Consider the following 18,369-nt stretch of genomic DNA (forward strand, 5'->3'; position numbering starts at 1 on the left):
TCTTGTATGCTCCACTGGTACAACCCCAACTGATATACAGTGTCTTGACCTATCTGTGTCTGACCACCATACTGTTCTGTTCACTATTCCTGCTACCCTACCCAAGCTACGAGATGCACACACCATCACCTACAGGAATATAAAAAAAGTTAGTGCATCAGCCCTCACCAACCTGATAACCACCCACCTGGCTTCAGCTCCCCCCAGCACCCTGGTGGATGATATGGTTGCCCCCTACAACTCCGCCCTATCTCTCAGCCTGGACTCTCTTGCCCCCATCATAACCCGGACTGTCACCTACTGTCCTGCCCCTTGGTTCACCACTGAACTCCGCACCTTGAAAGCTGTTGGCCGCCAGCTGGAGAGGCGCCGCAATAAATCCGGCCTTACTGCCCATCGCAAGGCCTACAAAGACCATGTGGGACGGTATAAGGATGCCTTGGCCAAGGCCAAGTCTTTATACTACTCCACCCTCATCACCAACCAGCAAAACCACCCCAGACGACTTTTTTACGACCATCAACCGCCTGCTCTCCCCCATTGTCACCCCTCACCCTTCAGATGCCACTGACCTCCCCACAAAATTCCAGGACTTTTTTCAGGGAAAGGTGGATTCCATCTACCACTAGGGTTGGGCATCGTTTGGATTTGAACGATTCCGGTTCCGATTCCGATTCTCCATTTCGATTCCTGTTCTAAACGATTCTCGATTCCAATTCTTTGAGGTGCAGGTCAAAACAGGTCACAGCTTATTTCGCAGGAGTTTTTTTTATTTTTCTTGAATTTTTTTTTTCACTATTCACAGTCAGTTGACTTGATACGGAAGTTAGGAACCGGTTCCTATTAGAACCGGTTCTCGGTGCCCAACCCTATCTACCACCATTTCTAAATCCCTGCCCCCCCCCCCCCCCCCCCCCCATTTCACTTACAATCCAATGTGTGATGGGGTGGGGGTGCTGGGCACTACATCCCCCCTGCTCTTAATCAGCCTCAGTTCTCCCTCTCCTCCTTTGCACCTGCAGTCGACTCTCTCCAGGTGGCTAAGCTGGTCACCAAGGCCAAGGCCTCCACCTGCTCCCTTGATCTCTTACCCACAGTCCTGGTCAAAGCCGGCCTACCGGCCGTGTGCCCTACCATCGTGGGAATAATTCATTCCTCCCTGGAATCGGCAACCATGAGCTCTATGAACCCTTTCAATCTGGCTTCAGGAAACACCACAGCACCGAGACTGCCCTCACCAAGGTCACCAACGACCTCGTTGCCACCGATTCCTGAAGCTAAATAGCAGGGGTTCCCCATACCCACCGACTTGGAGGGTGGGGCTGGGGTTCCCGGCCATTGTAAAACATCACAGGTACCCAGGTCGTTTTTTGGTTGAAACAAACATGCAGCGATGTCGCTCAAATATGTTTGAACGTGCACTTGAAACGGGATATAACGAGGGTTATTCTGTAACCCTAGTTATATGAGTTCATGTCAAGTAGGCAGTTGTCTATCTTGTGAAATGAAGCCGTGGGGCGTATGTTTTTTCTAGGGATGCACCGAATGGGAAATTCTTGGCCGAAACCGATACCAAAAATAGTAAACAGTTGGCCGAAAACCGAAAGCCGAAAGGCCGAAAATGATTCATAGAATAGAATTTTTTTTACCAATGTTGTTCAGCTACCTGATTATGGAAAAATATATGATTATGGCAAAACTTAACTTAAATAATAAATAATCACTATTATGGGTCTTTTTGTATCACAAACAGTACTGTATTTGCAAATCTGGTATGTCATAAATGTATAGATGTAGCAGTACTGTCTATCTGTATGTCATGTATGTCATATATGTCCTGATGAATTGAAAATGGGGGACCCTGATGTAAACAAGATGAAAGTCTTTCTCTGGTCTGCATCCCCTTAACAATTGTGTGTATTGAGCTGTACTGTATTGTACCCATTCTGCAATCTGTTAATAAAGTTTTCAATCAATCAATCAGAGAGAGAGAGAGAGAGAGAGAGAGAGAGAGAAAGAAAGAGAGATAGCGAGAGAGAGAGAGAGGTAGATAGATAGATAGATAGATAGAGAGAGAGAAGACATGTGGACATCTGTGCTCTACTGAGCACACCTTTCTAGTCCCCAGATGAATGTGCTCTCTTGACTTTGGCACAGTAGACGCGCGACGTGTATGCTCGAGAATGATAATAATAATAATGCTCTTCAGATTATATTATCAACGACTGACAGCGTCAATGTGAGAAACACAACCCCCCCCCCTCTCGCTCTGAAGAATATGCATATTAGATCACTCAGTGATTAACCGCGACGGACATATAGTAAATAAGGATATAAAGCATTGCGCGCGGAGTTTACATAGAAACAGCGCGACTCCCCCGAGTCCCAAGAGGAGTTTTCACAGGCTGCAGAACGCAGGACTGAAGAGCTCACGTTAAGCATGTAATGACTGAACACATAATCCACGCTGTTTCTGTTTCGGTGATATATTTTCGGTGAAAAAACTCTTTCGGCCGAAAGCCGAAAACTTTCGGTGGCCGAAATTTCGGTGCATCCCTAGTTTTTTCCCTTTGTAGGCATCGCGGGGCTAGCACTGCTTGTGTCAATTATGTCAGATCCCTCCTCTGAGAGGTTATGGCATTTGTCAATTATGTCAAAATCCTCCTCAACCCCGACCCTGCGAGATACAAAGCTCGCTGGCGGAGTCAGGGTTTGTGGCAGGGTCGGCTCGCTGGCGGAGTCAGGATTTGAAACCCGACCCCGCGAGATTACGACCCCACGGGATTATGGCATTATGAGGAGAGAGCCTCCTCAGAGGAGCCTCCTCCTCAGAGTGTATTAAAGCCCCGGGGACCCCCATATGATGGGGCATGTCCCGCGGCAGGAGGTGATGGGCGTGGGACCGAGCCTAAACCGTCTGTGGGCCCCCTTCCCCCCATCCCCTGCCATAACGACGTCACTGGGCTCGCGTTTTCTTATTGGCCCGAGAGATATGTCCGTGAGTTGAGGTCTGCGTGGCAGGTACCGACTCACGTTGAGAGATCGCTCCGGTATAAACCTGGCGTCTTCCCCTCTCGTGTGAGCGGAGCCCCCCCAGGCTCTGTATGTAAACCCTGTGTCAGTGTCCTTGTGAGGACCGGTCTCCTCCCATTTTTACCCAGACAGGGGGGAGAGATGTTGTGTTGGGGGCTCTTTCTTGTTAGAATTCGCCCACCACCGTTCTCGGGTCTTACGAGCCTGCACGCTGTTCGATATCAGCGCTTGGTCTTACGGGACCGATATCAGCGCCTGGCCCCGGGCGTGTTCTCATGTGTTTATTTGAAACAGCCTTTTTGGGGCCGGCACGCCCTGGTCTGTCCAACGGAATAACGGCGTTTTTATGCGGTCGGCCGGGAAGGACTTTTTATCTCTACCGAGCGCCAGGTCACTGCCAGCTCGAGGGCTTGCATGCATTTCCGGGGGGAAGTGAAGGGGCAGATCAAGCGTCGACAGGGGGGTTTCACGCCTGTTAGGTGGGCCACCGGGAGCTGTGCGTTCGTGTATACAGACCGTCTTGGTGGCGCCTCCTGTGGTGTTTTTGATCGAAACGTGTACCTATCCCCCTCTCCTTTGAAGAGGTGTGGCAGCGTGAAAGGGCACGGGACTCATCCTGGTCGTGCCAGACCGGATCAGTTCAACCCGGTGTCCGCCGGGTCACAGATATATGTTCTGTTAACCCGAAAGGCCCTGGGCTTTTCCGCCACAGGGGCTGATGTCATGAATGTTGTGTGTCATAAATGTCACTACGAGTTGAAAATGGGGGACCCCGATGTAAACAAGACAAACGTCTTCCTCTGATCGGCATCCCCTTAACTCATTCCCTGCCAACGACGATTTTATACGCGTTTGTCCGCCAATCGTTGAATGCCAACCAACCACGTATATACGTTATTTGATCGTTATTTCTTTTATTCGCTAATTCCATTCGTTATCCATCCAGGGAACCTGTGTTACCATAAGGAATGAGTCTGAGATCGCAAAAGTCCAATACCGCCGCCTGGTGGTATGCAGCCGATGTTGCACTTCCTTTGAGACTCTGTATATGGGGCTGTGCGTCGATGAAATTCCTCCGGGTGGACTTTTCTAGTAACCTGGACCAAGGGCTTCACCCGATTGCATTGAATAGTTCTCGGGACCCCCGATTCATTATGCTGTGGTGGGTTATTTCGTGGGCCAAATGGACATACGATCTACCATATGGCAATCAAATAATTGGGATATTCTTTTTGGAATCCCACCGGCCACAGGTAAGAGCAATTTAATGTCAATTTCAGCTTGGTTGTGCCTTGTTTTCATAGCCATCGCCCTGATCAGCGTATGTTGTTGTACTAACGAATGACGTTATTGACAATCAATTAATCAGAAACGACCCCCCCCCCCTTTCATGCATTCATGATGGACATAATATACCGATCATATGCATTTGGATTTTTTATTGTAGCGTGTATAGGGACGAAGTGCCAATGGATTAAGTATAATATATGTTGCGGGCTATTACTAGCCTCCCAGGAATGACCCTAAACCGCTCTAAAACCATACTTATATTCACCACGGTATAAAACGGGAATGTATGAATGGAATTTTTTTTTCTTTTTCACATCTTGAACGATAGATACTCGATGTCAAATGGGCCATAGTATTGCATCCATAGCTATAATATAGAATATAGTTATAGCCCTGCAAACAAGGTGACCGACCTTTGGTTTAATGCGTGGCAGCATATATCCCGTTCCCAGCGCGGCAGAGAAAGAGTTAACAGTTGTGTGTATTGAGCCGTACTGTATTGTACCCTTTCTACAAACTGTTTTGAAACTCTCATTCATTCACCTGTGGGATATTCGTGGATATCCTGAAGAAGAATGTTCTCAGTCAACCGAGGTTTGGATAATAACAAAGGTTTATTAACCAAACAGATAGAAATATACATAGTACATAGAGAGAATGGCTGAGGGGCTCTCCCCAGGTGATCAGCTGAAATGACCCAGGTAAAGACCTTGGTTTGTTCTCGGGAGGAGCATTATATAGTTAAAAGGGGGGGGAGGTGGTCCCATTTGATAGGTCAAATGGGGGGGGGGATACAGGATTGGGGAGAGGGGGGGGGACACAGGATTGGGGAGAAAGGGGAGGGGAATGTCTTTACATGAGAGAGTTGGGGAATCATTATATTATTCCACAGTTACTCACTTTTCTCTATTATAATGTGGGTGAGATTAATGTATTGGGGGATGTCTTTACATGAGAGAGTTGGGGAATCAATATATTATTCCACACACCCCTCCCTCCCCGCTTGGTGATTTCTAGTAATTCCAGAGAAAGACGCGATAATAGCCCTTTAATGGAATACACAAAACACATTGTCATTTTTCGGCTGATTTATGAATCGTTTTCAAATAAACGCTAGATTATCGATAGTATATGTGTCCTCATGCACGATACAGAAGCAGGCTGAAAAATCGCTTATCCGTGCATTGGTCGGCGCCAACAGCACACACACACACACACACACACACACACGTTGTGATCGCTGTGAAAGAAACATCTGATTAACCCAAGATTAGTAACATAGAGTCCTTACCTCACATCTAATGTCCTGCAAAAAGATGAATCCAATTCCTGATCGCCATTCCAAATATTGATCGCGTTTATTGATCCAACGTTATATATCCAAAACACATAATCCACGCTGCTCAGAGTGTCCCCAGTCAATGTGGTATAATATACTGCATGCCCGAGAAGGAAAACCTGGACCGGACTTTTTTTTCTTTTGATGCACAGTATCATCCGGGAGACGATAGGCGGCGGTATTTGCCCTTTTGCGAGCTCAGACCCATTCCCAACGATGACATCAGGTTCGATGGATGAAAATGAATGGGTCATCGTTTCCGCGGTTTGGCCCGGGAGAGTGGGGTCTTGGATGTTGTGGGGTCGTCGGCCGTGGGGTGGGGTGCTGGGTGGCATGGGAGGTAACGGGCTTGGCTCGGTGGGGGGGAGTACCACCCCTCGCCCCTCTACTGGGCCTGGCCCAATCAAATTCAAGGTACCCGTGTCGCTGAATACTCGGCCACGCGTGAGACGGCCCTGGGATGTGCAGGAGCTCTGTTTCTGGGGGTGGATGGCGGGAGGGGGGGGACCCCTCATGGAGGTCTGGGAGGCTGAGCGCGGCCGAAGTCAAGGGGCCCATGTGGATGTACTGTTGTGTTGTTGATGTCATTGTAGGTATGGTGTAAGTGTTGTTTGTCTATAAATGTTAATACAAAATTTAAGTTTAAAAAAAAGAAAATGAATGGATATCGCTAATAAAAGAAATAATGAAATAACTCGTGATTGGCGTTCAAGCGTCGGCGAGTTAACCCGACTATACTCGTGACTGGCGTCCAATGAGTTAAGAACACGGGCGGATACCAATCTGTCCTATCCGCATTCGTAAATCTTGTTCTTAGCTACAAACTAATCCCCAAAAAGAAACCGTTTGAGCATGTCAAAATCGGCCAGAGAAGTTTGTAAGTGGAGTTACGAAGACATTTGTTTGTAACTTTGAAAGTTACAAGTTGGTGTGTGTGTGTTTCCTGCTGTTATTGGGGAAACAATAAAAAGATGAAAATGTTCAGCCTATTGTAATGACCCTACTGTGTTACAAACGTGTCATTCATCTGTGGTTTTGTTTCAGGACACCTGTAGTAAAGGAGGGGGAGGGGAGAAACAGCCTGGTGCTGCGGCTGTTAAATTGCTCCGTTCTTCGCTTGTCATCATGCCTTTACAAGCGTCAATGTTTTCTTTAGCATCTCAGGCCCCGTTTAGACGGAAACGCTAGCAGGTGAATCCGCAAAAATATTTTTGCTGATGTGCCTTTCGTATATACGGAAACGGCGTTTTTACGGGGTGAAACCGCAAAAAAGTGAGACTACCTTCCAGGGTGGAATTCCTAGAAACGCAAAAGCTTTGCGATCTCGTCTAAACTATCAAAACGTATAAATCTGTTAAAACGATGACGAAAGGGTTGTCACGGCTCTGGTCGCGCGTACTGCTTACGTCACAGGTAGCAGGTATGCGCCAGTAGCCGAGACGTAAACAAAGCAAGTATGTCTGACTTATATCAACGGAGATCACCTGAAGGCTACATTGGCAGTACTTTTAACCCTTTCACTGCCACACGACAGAAGGTTAACCCTTACTATCACACAACCGGCTGTCGTGTGGTAGTGAAACGGTTAAATACACAAGAATCTGTCCCGCGGCGTGACTGGACCCTCTGTCTGTGAGTGACTCTGCTTTGGTGCAATCACATTCCCCATCCACAGTCTGCGAATCAGAGGCAGAGTACGGCGGGTCTTCACAGCACGTCATGTGACATATGCGCCAATTGTGTGACAGTGGGGCTCCGTCGTCCCGAGTCGTTACAGCGTCGTCTGCACGCAGAATTCCATCCCAAAACGCTCGTCTAAACGTAAAATTAAAAGTGAAACCGCAAGATGACTTTTGCGGTTTCTGTTCACAAAACGCTCGTCTAAACGGGGCCTCAATTTGATGATAAAAATCGAATATGCTGAAAGCCAAGACTTTGTAGAAGTGGATCAATCTTCCATTTACTTGGGTATGTACTTTTAGGCGAATCTTCTGAAAATATGGCTAGGGCTTAAGAGGATAAAAGTCCATAGAGTGTTTGCTGATTTGATGGTTAGTGGGAGCTTATTCCAGAGTTTCGGTGCCACCATCGGGCCAAATTGTTCAGACTTGTTCAGTAATGACTGAATCTTCATGAAATTCATGGCCCCTAGACAGAGAAATCTGTTGATTTTGGTGATCCTATGACCTTTCCTCTAACGCCATCATATGGAATTACAGCTTGGTTCTGTTGAGACTGACAATATTGGCAACTCCTGTTTCTGTCATCTACCCAGTAAAATGTTGCATGTGAAAGTAATGGCAAAGTGGGGAGATTGTTAGGACTTGTTGGAGGTCTGCACTCTATTTAATCTATAGCATATATTACCCAAAATGTTTTGGTCCAATAGAGTACATTTCAGTCTGATCTTTAATGAGAATGTATTTCTATATCTAGTTGTTTTTATATTTTCTAAGAACTGTGTATTTTATAACTGATATGAACTAGAAGAGTATTGTGAACCAGAAACTGTTTATTCAAATCAAAGTTATTGGTAAAGTTGCTCTGATGCGTTGCTGATATAAAAATGTTGGTCATTATATTCTTTGTCTCTTGTCTCTTGCAGTATGTGTTTGTATCATTGCTGTCCAGAGACAGTGTCTATGACGTGCTCAGGAGGATCTGCACACACCTTCAGGTAACAGCTGACCTCCTTATGGATGAATAGGATTACATCATCCATCAATACCACATTACATCATCAATCAATACCACAAAGATTGTGCTTCCATCAAAGAAGGGGGGGGGGGGTATTTTCACTAAAATCCTTCATGTCCTGTCAGATTTCTGAGGCAAATGGGGCTATTTTTTTGTTTTTGTTTTTGACGATTGCATACCCAAAGTAATTAGCGATGTATTATACTTTATACTTATAGCACATGCATGAATCTGGTCTCTTTTGAAAGGTAACATTCTGATGTTTCTAAAGTCACTTTGAGTGCTATTGAAATAGAGTAACAGAGGTTTGAATACACTGAAGTAAAAGTTGTGTTTACTCACATTTCTGTTTAGTGGTTGCCAGATGCCTGTTTTTAAGTTCCAGCATAGAGGTAAGATCTGGAAAACATGGTGGTTCCATAGCCTGAAGTCTTATAGTACAGGTCCAAATTCTATAAAAGTCCAACGGAAAATGAGTGTTTGAGAAAGGTTTTTGTAATGTGTGTAAAAATACAGCGTGATTATCCGAAATGGCCGTCCACTTCCATTCATCCTGACGCTTGAGTCAGGACAAAAGACTTCTTCATCAACTTTCCCCACCTTCCCCCACTCTCACCCGCCCGTCGGGGGTCGCTTTCGGAGCTTGGTTACAACGGTATTCATTTTCGCCATCAGCGATGATTGGTCACTTCAGGACTGTTCATAACCGGACGTGGTCACTTGACAGAGTGGCCTGTCAAATGACGCTCACCAGATATATCGCCATGTAACTCGAGACCCGAAGCACACAATTGGTTGAGTGTGGTGGCGATCGAAAAGCGGCAAATTCAACTATCGAATGGTGCATTGGATGATCAGCGAAAAATGCAGCCCAGAGCCAGTAGCCAATGTTTAAGAGGTTAATAGGGGGTGTCTGGGGATGAACTGTGGTAGGGTGATTTATGAACTTGTTTGGGTATCTCTAATATAAAAGACTAATATCAGCTGTCAAGTCAAGAGTTTTATTTGTCACGGCATACAAGTATACAATGAAATGCGGGTGGTCTTGCCCGCAACGATGTGCAATACAGTGGTACAACATATAATAGAATCCAATAAAAAAAAAAACATTGTGCAATAAACTGTTACACTCGAGTGTCTCGCATAGCCAAACCTCTCTCCATATCCACGCTAGTTAGTGCTTGTGCAGCACAGGAGATATTATATCCTGAGTTTAACATATCAACATCCTATTACCCATAGTGCTTTGAAGATGCGCACTAACTAGAATTACATTCGTAACCATTGATTCTGCAGCCTATGAAAGTTGTGCATCCATGGTAATAGCAATATTCTATTTCCTTGTGCTTACAGATATTGTAATATCTATATTTATGTACACAGATGTTGGAGATCAGGGTATGAAAATGCAAATAGACACCGTATCCCAACTAAGACTGTAACTGGGATATTATCTATATTAATTTGTATGGAAATACAATAATTTAGATTTTCTCCTCACCAGGTGAATGGGAAGAAGAGCCTGAGTCTGAAGCTGTACCTGGAAGAGCCAAGCTCCTTATCAATGGTGAGTCCAGCTTTATAATAATAATAATAATAATAATAACTTTATTTGTATAGCACTTTTCATACAGAGGTTGCAGTTCAAAGTGCTTCACAACAGTAAAAAATACAGGCATAAGCGAGCATAAAAAGATAGACAGGTAGAATCACAGTGTTTCACATTAGGATCTAGCATCCCAATAGGCTCTCCGCTTACAGTTTTCAGTAACACAAATAGTAAAAATAGTTTAAAATGATTCAATTTAAAAATAGTAAAAAAAAAAAAAAAAAAAATTATAAAATAGAACAAACTTAAAAAATACAGGCATGAGCGAGCATAGCAAGATATGGCAAATCACAGTGTTTCACATTTGGATCTAACGTCCTAATAGGCTCTCTATTCAGTAATACTCCTGTAATTCCCAACACTGTAACTTTAGTGATACTAGATCACAGGGACTCGAACCCACACTGTAACTTTAGTGATACTAGATCACAGGGACTCGAACCCACAGCTTTACTACTTATTTAGTGGTTGACATAGGGATCACTGTACATTCCACTGGTCATTCATTGGAGGCTTCAGTTCAGTTCACTTAACTCTTTGACTGCTACGCTGTCTTTCCATCTTTACTCCCTGGAGCCAGCTTTTTTGACAATTTTCACGATGTTTGCAGACCCATCGTATATACTATATTATAGCTATGGAAATAGTATGGCTCATTTGACAGGCACTATTTATACTCCAACATGGAAAAAAACGTTTATTTCTACATGCCTTCGTTCGTGCTCTATCCCATGCTAAAAATCGTCCCGTTTCAAAATAATCCAGTCTCGCTTCCTGGAACGGGAGATATGATGTGTTTTGCACATAATTCGTGTGGGTTTCCAGGTCAAAGGTAAACACGACCATATAGTAGATGTGAAGTATCTTTCTGTCTTCATTTATCTCTATCTAAGTTCATTGATCGTATAGTCTTCTATTACCCTTTCCCTCTGCATTGGTTAGGTATTTTAGATGTTCGGTTCAAGTGAGGGGAGACGGACAACGTGGTCAAAATACAACTGCGGTGTTTTATTAATAAAACCACAGCTTTAGGAATCAACAAGTACATCGTCTCTTTGGTTCAATCCAATTGTCTCTTTCATTCAATCTAATCGTCTCTCGGTGCTGTTCGCTGTCTCAGGTTGTCCATGGCAACAACGAGTCCTCTCTTAGTGGTTTGCGGGTCTGGTTGTTAAGGCAACCTGGCCTCCGGGTCCTCTGCGGTTTGGGAGCGCTTGTTTCGTCTACCCTCGGTGGAGTCTGGCTCCCCTGCTGCGAGGCGATCGTTTTCTGTCATCTGGTGTCAATCGCTCTCTGTGTCATCGGCTCAGCCGTAGCCGGCTTGGCGAGTCTCCCTCTGTCGGTGGAGGTTTTCAGCGCTCCAGCTGCGATGCGATCTCTGTCATCGTCTGTGTCTCCCTCTCGCTGTGTCAAGGCTCTGCTCTCGAGTTCTGTGTGTCTCTCCAGGTCCTTTCTGGTGTGTCTGTCTCCAGTCTCCAGGTTTCCTTCTGGTCTCCTCCTCCCGTCACCGGGTGTGTGTCTCCTTGTCCGTCGCCATCAGCCCTTTTTATCAGAGGAAGAGAGAGAGAGAGAGAGAGGGAGGGGGAGACAGAGAGCGAGAGGGAGGGGGAGACCCTGCCTGCCTATTCACGTTCATGATCTGCCTTATTTTGGTCACATTCCAGCAGGAACTTGTCTGCGGGTCTGGTGACAACATGTTTCGCTGACACAACCGTTTGGGTCCTCTGACAACGGTTTTCACAGTTTGAATCTGCTGACACTTTAATCATTACTTAATGAGAGGGTAGTTTTTCACTGAGTAATACATCATCATGCTTGTGACAAAATGTTTACATAGTGTAACTAGGAACCTTTAATAGAATACTTTGTTTCCTGATTAAATCATGTGACCAATATTTGTATAGTTTTACCTTCTAGTTTTTAAGAGTTTTTATTCTTTATTGTGACTAAGTTATTCTAATAGTTTCTAAGAGTTTATGCCTACATGTAACCTATGAAATTGCTAAATCTTTTAGTATATCATTGCTTTGCATTGTTTTTTCAACTAGTGGCAGTTCTCTGTGTAAGGGGAGATTTCCAAATAGCCTGTGTCACCTTTCTGACCTCTGGGTTAGTCAGCAGCTGCCATGTTGTAACCTGAAATTCCTTCCTTAGGGTAAATATGACCTTTTTATCTCAACGGTTATTCTGAGCTTGGTTCCTGTTTCAACGATAATGATTTCCTCTCTTGTCAGTTGGAGGTGGCCTAAACCACAGCTGCTAACCAACCAGTGGAATGTGCATTAACATCATAAACAGTCTTTTGCCCTCCAGATTGTCCTCCATTTGGCTGAGTGCGGGGTGATCTCCCTCTCAAGCCTAGGGTCACAAAAATAACTCACATGGGGATATCTAAATGGCCTTTCTATCATCAGCATTTTGTCTTTCTAATCATTACCTTGTACATTTCAGTTGCTTTATTCATGTTTTCATTTAGAAATATACGACAATCCACCCTTAGGGGGTTTAATAACCTCCTATACAACATTAATATTCTAAATTAAATCATGCTAAAAATCATAATCATAATTTTTGCTAATATTTTTCAAAATTTCAAAAAAATCCAAAATTGACCCAAATCGAACTACAAAACCCCTTTCCATCTGTACAGTTACAAAATCATCATTTTACCTACCTTTTCCTCCTTTCACAGTTATACACATTTATCAGTTATTATTATGACATCCAGTCTAAGAAAGCTGTTCCTGTTTTTACAAGAAACACTCTTTCAATAATAGCTTTGTTGTTTATTTTTTATCCGTGTAATTAGCTTAAATGTCTATTTTGTGTAATGGACTCTGCAAGAAAAGATTAATACATCACACCACTAAAAGATTAACTCTCTAAACATTTGAGGGAAATTCAAACAAGCAAACATAAATCATCTCTTCTCCTTGAAAAGACCACTGAGGCCTCAATTATCCTTCGCTTTCATCCCTGTCAGTTATCCCTATTTAAACCTCCTGAGGCCTTTACTGCTAACTCGTTTTTGACCGTTTTCTTCTTGTTGTATCTTGTGCTAATCACCGCCTCTTCTTCGTTGTATGCAGGTCTCTGGTACTGCTCCGATTTTCCACAGAAGGAAACGATTTTCCCTCTGTCCTTTTTGCATTTTGGATTATTATTTACAAAACACACAATAGATTGGAAACTTTTATTTTCGCAGATACATCTTTACTGTTCTGCATTTTGACAATACATTTTCTCCAATTAATTATCTATGTATTTCACAGCTTCTTACGTTAGCATTCAATCAAATCATCTTTGTCTCATTTCTTTTTGTGCTGTACTGTTTTACTAGATTCAATATCTCAAGATCAACACAACTACCTCCACCCTTGACAGTGGAATATCCATTATTTCACTATCAAATACCTCGTTTCCCGACAGCTCCTCGGTCCGGACAGTCAGCTCTAGACGAGGCCAATCACCAACAGAACCTATGTGCATGGTCAACAAACCACAGTCCCTTTAAACACACATCACACACACTCCGCCAGCTTTCAACAAGCCGGTGCAGAGTCTTCCATAAGTCAATCATCAAATTCACATGTCTGCACTCTACACGAACACTAACTGGCCAAATTGCGACCAAAAACCTACAGAGCTTTCTATAGACAGAGAAATATGTTTCCCCAACACTTATCATAACCCAAAAAGTGACACAACCCTCCAGATTCTACATCTGGAGCCTTAATGAGCGGAAAACAAACCATGAACCAGCTCCCGTCCATTCTCAGTTTCCAGCTCATTATCTCAGACTTCCTACCAGCCTTGCTGTGTCACCACCACCTGCTATCCCCGACCGGCGAGAGAACTCCCCCAGCCAGCCAGTTCCTATAACTATCAGAGTACCAAACAAAAACAAACAAATTAACAAAAAAATTGTGAGTGCCTACATGCTACACACCCATCAAACAGAACTTAGAAATTCAAAAAGAAATAAAATAAGTAATGAAATAATAATTGTCGTGTTTTATATATATATATATATATATATATTTTTTTTTTTTTTTAATTCAACTTTGACCACCCTTTGATCAAGTATTGTAATCACTACTATAAATAGTCCTTTGTTTCTAACTCTGTCTAATATTATATGTTCCATTGTTCCTGTCTAAAACCATAAATTCTGTTAGTTTATATTAACCCATGCAATTTTCCCAGTTACTTCATCCCATCAACAGCCCCAACTTACCCTGGTTAGTCTTCCAAACCATTTTAGTAACTTGCACACCCAATCAAACCTTATCTATGTATCCTCATCTCTATCCTTATTCTAATCAGTCTCATTTTCCATTTTAATTTATCAATAACTCTATTTACTCGAGCACCCAAAAGGCTTTGTTTGTGCATTTCCGCTTTGCTCTTAATTAACCTATGACCTATGCAGACATCCCCTCTGAAAATGTCCCAACTCTCCACATTCCCAGCAACCCTGTTTGGACTCTCGCTTCTTACTGGACGTTCGCTGAGTCCGCCACCCTTTGTAACATGACCGAGCGAAATGGCCAACCTCCCCACAATTCCAGCACACAGCCGACGCCGGCCATCCCAGGGGTTCCAGTTTACCCAGTTTACCACGACTCCCACAGTCTCTCGGCTGGCCTCCCACCGTCCTCGCCAGGTCCACCCCTCTCCTGTCCTCTGGTCGCATGTCCTGTTGCCTGGAGGAGAGAGGGGCATACCTGTCCTCTTCTGCTGCCTCTCCTCGGGCCTTCTCTTGTTGGGAGGGGCCTGGAAACTCACCCCTCCTGCGGTTCTGTTCACCCTGTCGCGGCCCAGTTCCCTGTCCGGGCAACGGAGCACAGGGCATTCTTTGATCACAGCGGCCTAGGTCAGACGCCCGAAGCATGATCTCAACAGCTGTCGCTTCTAGCAGCGCAGCCTTTCTTGCCAGTTCTCGTTCCAATCTCTGAGTCTCGTGTGCGGTTTGACCGATCTCCAGCTGTGTCTTCATCAGATCTCAATGAACTGCCTCGTGTTGTTCGAAAGCTGTCACAAACGCTCTCTGTTGTCTATAGTATGCTGCCTCTTCCCCCATCTCAGCACTGGCGGTTTGACTTCCCATCGTTGGGCTCCGCCTCTCATCTTGGCTTTGGTGCTGAGGGCAGGGTGGACATGGGAAACGGGTGGGCTGTAGAAACTGTTCGTGTATTCCATACCTGCTGTCGGTCTCAGTTCCAGCCATCCGGCCAGAGTGGACTTCGTGGGACTGCTGTAACCTCAGTCTCTTTTTCCGCCCCTTGGTTAAACCGCAGTCGCCTGCAATGGACACTCCAGCTTGAATCGGTTCTGGTCGGAGTAACACCGTTGTCACTGGTTCACTCCCCTGTATCGGAACCAAAGTCAACATTTCAAGTCCTTCTGTCGTACTGGTCACATGAGAGAAGTCCATATCAATCAGATTATAATCACTGGTAAAGTCTATCTGGGAAATGTCTGCAGAGGCTCTCGGCCTACTCCCCCCAATGGCCCGATCACTAAGGCCCTTTTCCATATTGTTGTCACTGTTATTCTATTGTTTTTGCGTCTAACGCTTCAGTCGTTCCTATTAATGTTCCACTAAGGTGAACTTCCTATGTTACTGTCATTCACTTCACTCTTTCAAACACTCCTGTAACACTGTTTGAAAAAACAAGTTCCTCTGTCTTTCACTATTACCACTTACTTGAGTTAAAACACTCACACTGTCAAATTTTTACTGTGCAGACAAGGATTGATAACTGGCTTATCATTCATACTTATACCAAGGCTCATTACAGCCGTTCCCCTAGTTGGTTATGGAAATCGTTAGAGCTCCTGTCCGGCCGAGCACCTGTACAGAAAGAAAGCAGAAACATCCAGACTTAATACAGTGGCATTTCCCTTATCATTTCCACTCTTCGTTATGCATTGGAAATGTCGGGCAACACTATACTAAAATATTTAGAGAGACACAGTGTGATTTGTTTGAAAAAATAACGATACAGCTTATCTTGTTTTTTGTCCGTTCCCTCAACAGGAACACTGGAGGTTTCCAATCCCCTGTGTGCTCTCTCCACCTGATTTCCTGGGAAATATAATCATTAATCCCCTTCCTATCCATTGTCTAATAATCCTTTGTAAACCTGGTCCTTCATCTGATTCTAACCTCTCTTTGCTTGATGAATCTGTTCATCCTAACCTTATTTCTTACTTTTAAATGTCCGATTAGCGTATTGACTAAATGTATTATTCGCTTTTGCTTCACACACTCCTCATACCACATCAATTTCATTCATCCTTACACACAACCATACCCCCTCACAACACTTAATAAAAATCAATCAGTGTTGTTACTGCTACCAACCACCAATCAGGGAAAACAATAAACTTTTAGCAACTTAGATCACTAAAACCCTGACCGACACATAGTACAGCTGGCCACGTTAATAAATTCACGGACACCCGCACCATGCCACCGCAATATTCACCCAGTTCCCTGAATACACAAAGAACCGCCAACCTACAGCCCAAAGCGTTTTCCTCCAGTCGCGAATCCGAACGAAAACACCCCAAGTTTCCCACCAAGGAATATCACAAATCATCCTACCACCACCAGCACCTAGACAGGCCAGCGCCCATCCGGTACCTACCTCACATACACAATAACAACGTAGTTCAAATAAACCTACAACCAAATGCCCACAACATACGCCGCAATCTAGGGATGGCGAAATACAAGGAGAGACAGGGAAGGGAAAAGAAAAAAGGAGGGAGGGATACAGGGATACAGGGACTAAGGGGAGGAAGGGGGGGGGGGGGGCACACAATGCAACATTAACTATTACCAAAACCGTCTACACTCAATCAGCAGATTACCCCGTATCGCCCGGTCCAGTTAAACCCACAGGACTTCAAACACTATCACCATCATCTGCTGCCAACTTTAACTTAAATCAACCTTAACTTCAATCAGACTAAAAGAGTCCGCATGGAGAGACATAGAGGGAGGGGGGGAGGGCTCCAAAATAACCATGAATATCCTATTTATCCTTATGTAATCCTATTTTAGCAAGTAACACTATTCTAATATAACCAATATAACCAATTTTAATATAACCAATACTCCACGCCCATGATGAATTGAAAATGGGGGACCCTGATGTAAACAAGACGAAAGTCTTTCTCTGGTCTGCATCCCCTTAACAATTGTGTGTATTGAGCTGTACCGTATTGTACCCATTCTACAATCTGTTAATAAAATTTTTCAATCAATCAACCAATCAGGCAATCTATCCTAAACAAAACTCCCTTTGTGCACCTGTCATCTCACAAAGTTAAGCTGGGAGACAGGGATGGAGCGGAGGGGGGCGGGGGTGGAGGAGGGAGGGAGGGAGGGAGGGAAGGAGGGAGAGAGGGAGGGAGGGAGGGAGGGAGAGAGAGAGGGAGGGAGGGAGGGAGGGAGGGAGGGAGGGAGGGAGGGAGGGAGGGAGGGACAGGGAGGGAGGGAGGGAAGGAGGAAGGGGAGAGTGTGAACGAGGGAGGAAGAGACAGAGGAAAAAGGGGGGAGGGGGGGGGGGTTCACGCCAAATCCCATCACAAAACGCCGCTGCTCTCACTTCAACCATACTTGGCCCATAACAAATACAGATTTATAATCAAACAAGTATACACATCCATCATCAATAACTGAAAAAACCGATAAAAAGAACTCACAAATTCCCACAGATTGCCGCGCTTTAAAACCTATAATAACCACAACTGTTCTCTATTGTTTACTGCACCTCGTTCCCCCTGTAAAGGTGAAACTATAAAAGAGGCAACAGCGCCCTCCGCTGGAACGTCTTGTCCATCACCACCATTGCACTACAGCACTCACCACTTCCTGTAGGAGGCGCCCACGCCTCCCCCGCAAGTGCGTCATTACGTAAACCACCCCAAGACGTCATCTCGACGTTCCACCTCAACCACAAAACTACAATTCCCAGAATCCCCTACACCGGAAGTCCCTGTCCACCGCCTCCCTAAGATCCCGCGCCAGCAAAGAGTAGCAACACGCGAGATTCCCAGAGAGTCCAATCATGCTATATTGTTAGCACAGGTAGCTTAGCATCTTAGCTTCGTTAGCTCAGCACAGCTAGCTCCTATTAGCTTAGCTTAGCATCCAACACCACTCCTCCTAAACGGCCCAGTCCTGTTGACTCGAGCGGCACAACACATCGCGACGTTTACACAACCCCAGCTATACCCCGTAACACAACTTTAATCCTATTTAGCCCCCGTTCACAGAACATATATCATTATCCTTATTCTAGCATGCTCGCCCGCTTGGCCCCGCCTGACCGAAATACACAGTATATCAAACGCACCCCCAGCTCCGACGCTCCCAATGACGTCA

General features: G+C 44.7%; 1 protein-coding gene across 1 annotated transcript in view; it reads left to right on the top strand.

The window, feature by feature from the left end:
- The window catches only part of gramd2ab (GRAM domain containing 2Ab), a 164,273-nt gene that overhangs the window by 122,538 nt on the left and 23,366 nt on the right, over window positions 1-18,369 (top strand). The window contains exons 7-8 of the mRNA XM_084334767.1: window positions 8,268-8,339; window positions 9,864-9,926. Coding sequence (XP_084190893.1) covers window positions 8,268-8,339; window positions 9,864-9,926 — 135 coding nt within the window. The remainder of the gene's footprint in view (window positions 1-8,267; window positions 8,340-9,863; window positions 9,927-18,369) is intronic.

Source organism: Notolepis coatsorum, assembly GCF_963971535.1.
Source record: "Notolepis coatsorum genome assembly, chromosome: 18".
In the NCBI taxonomy this organism is placed as follows: Eukaryota; Metazoa; Chordata; class Actinopteri; order Aulopiformes; family Paralepididae; genus Notolepis; species Notolepis coatsorum.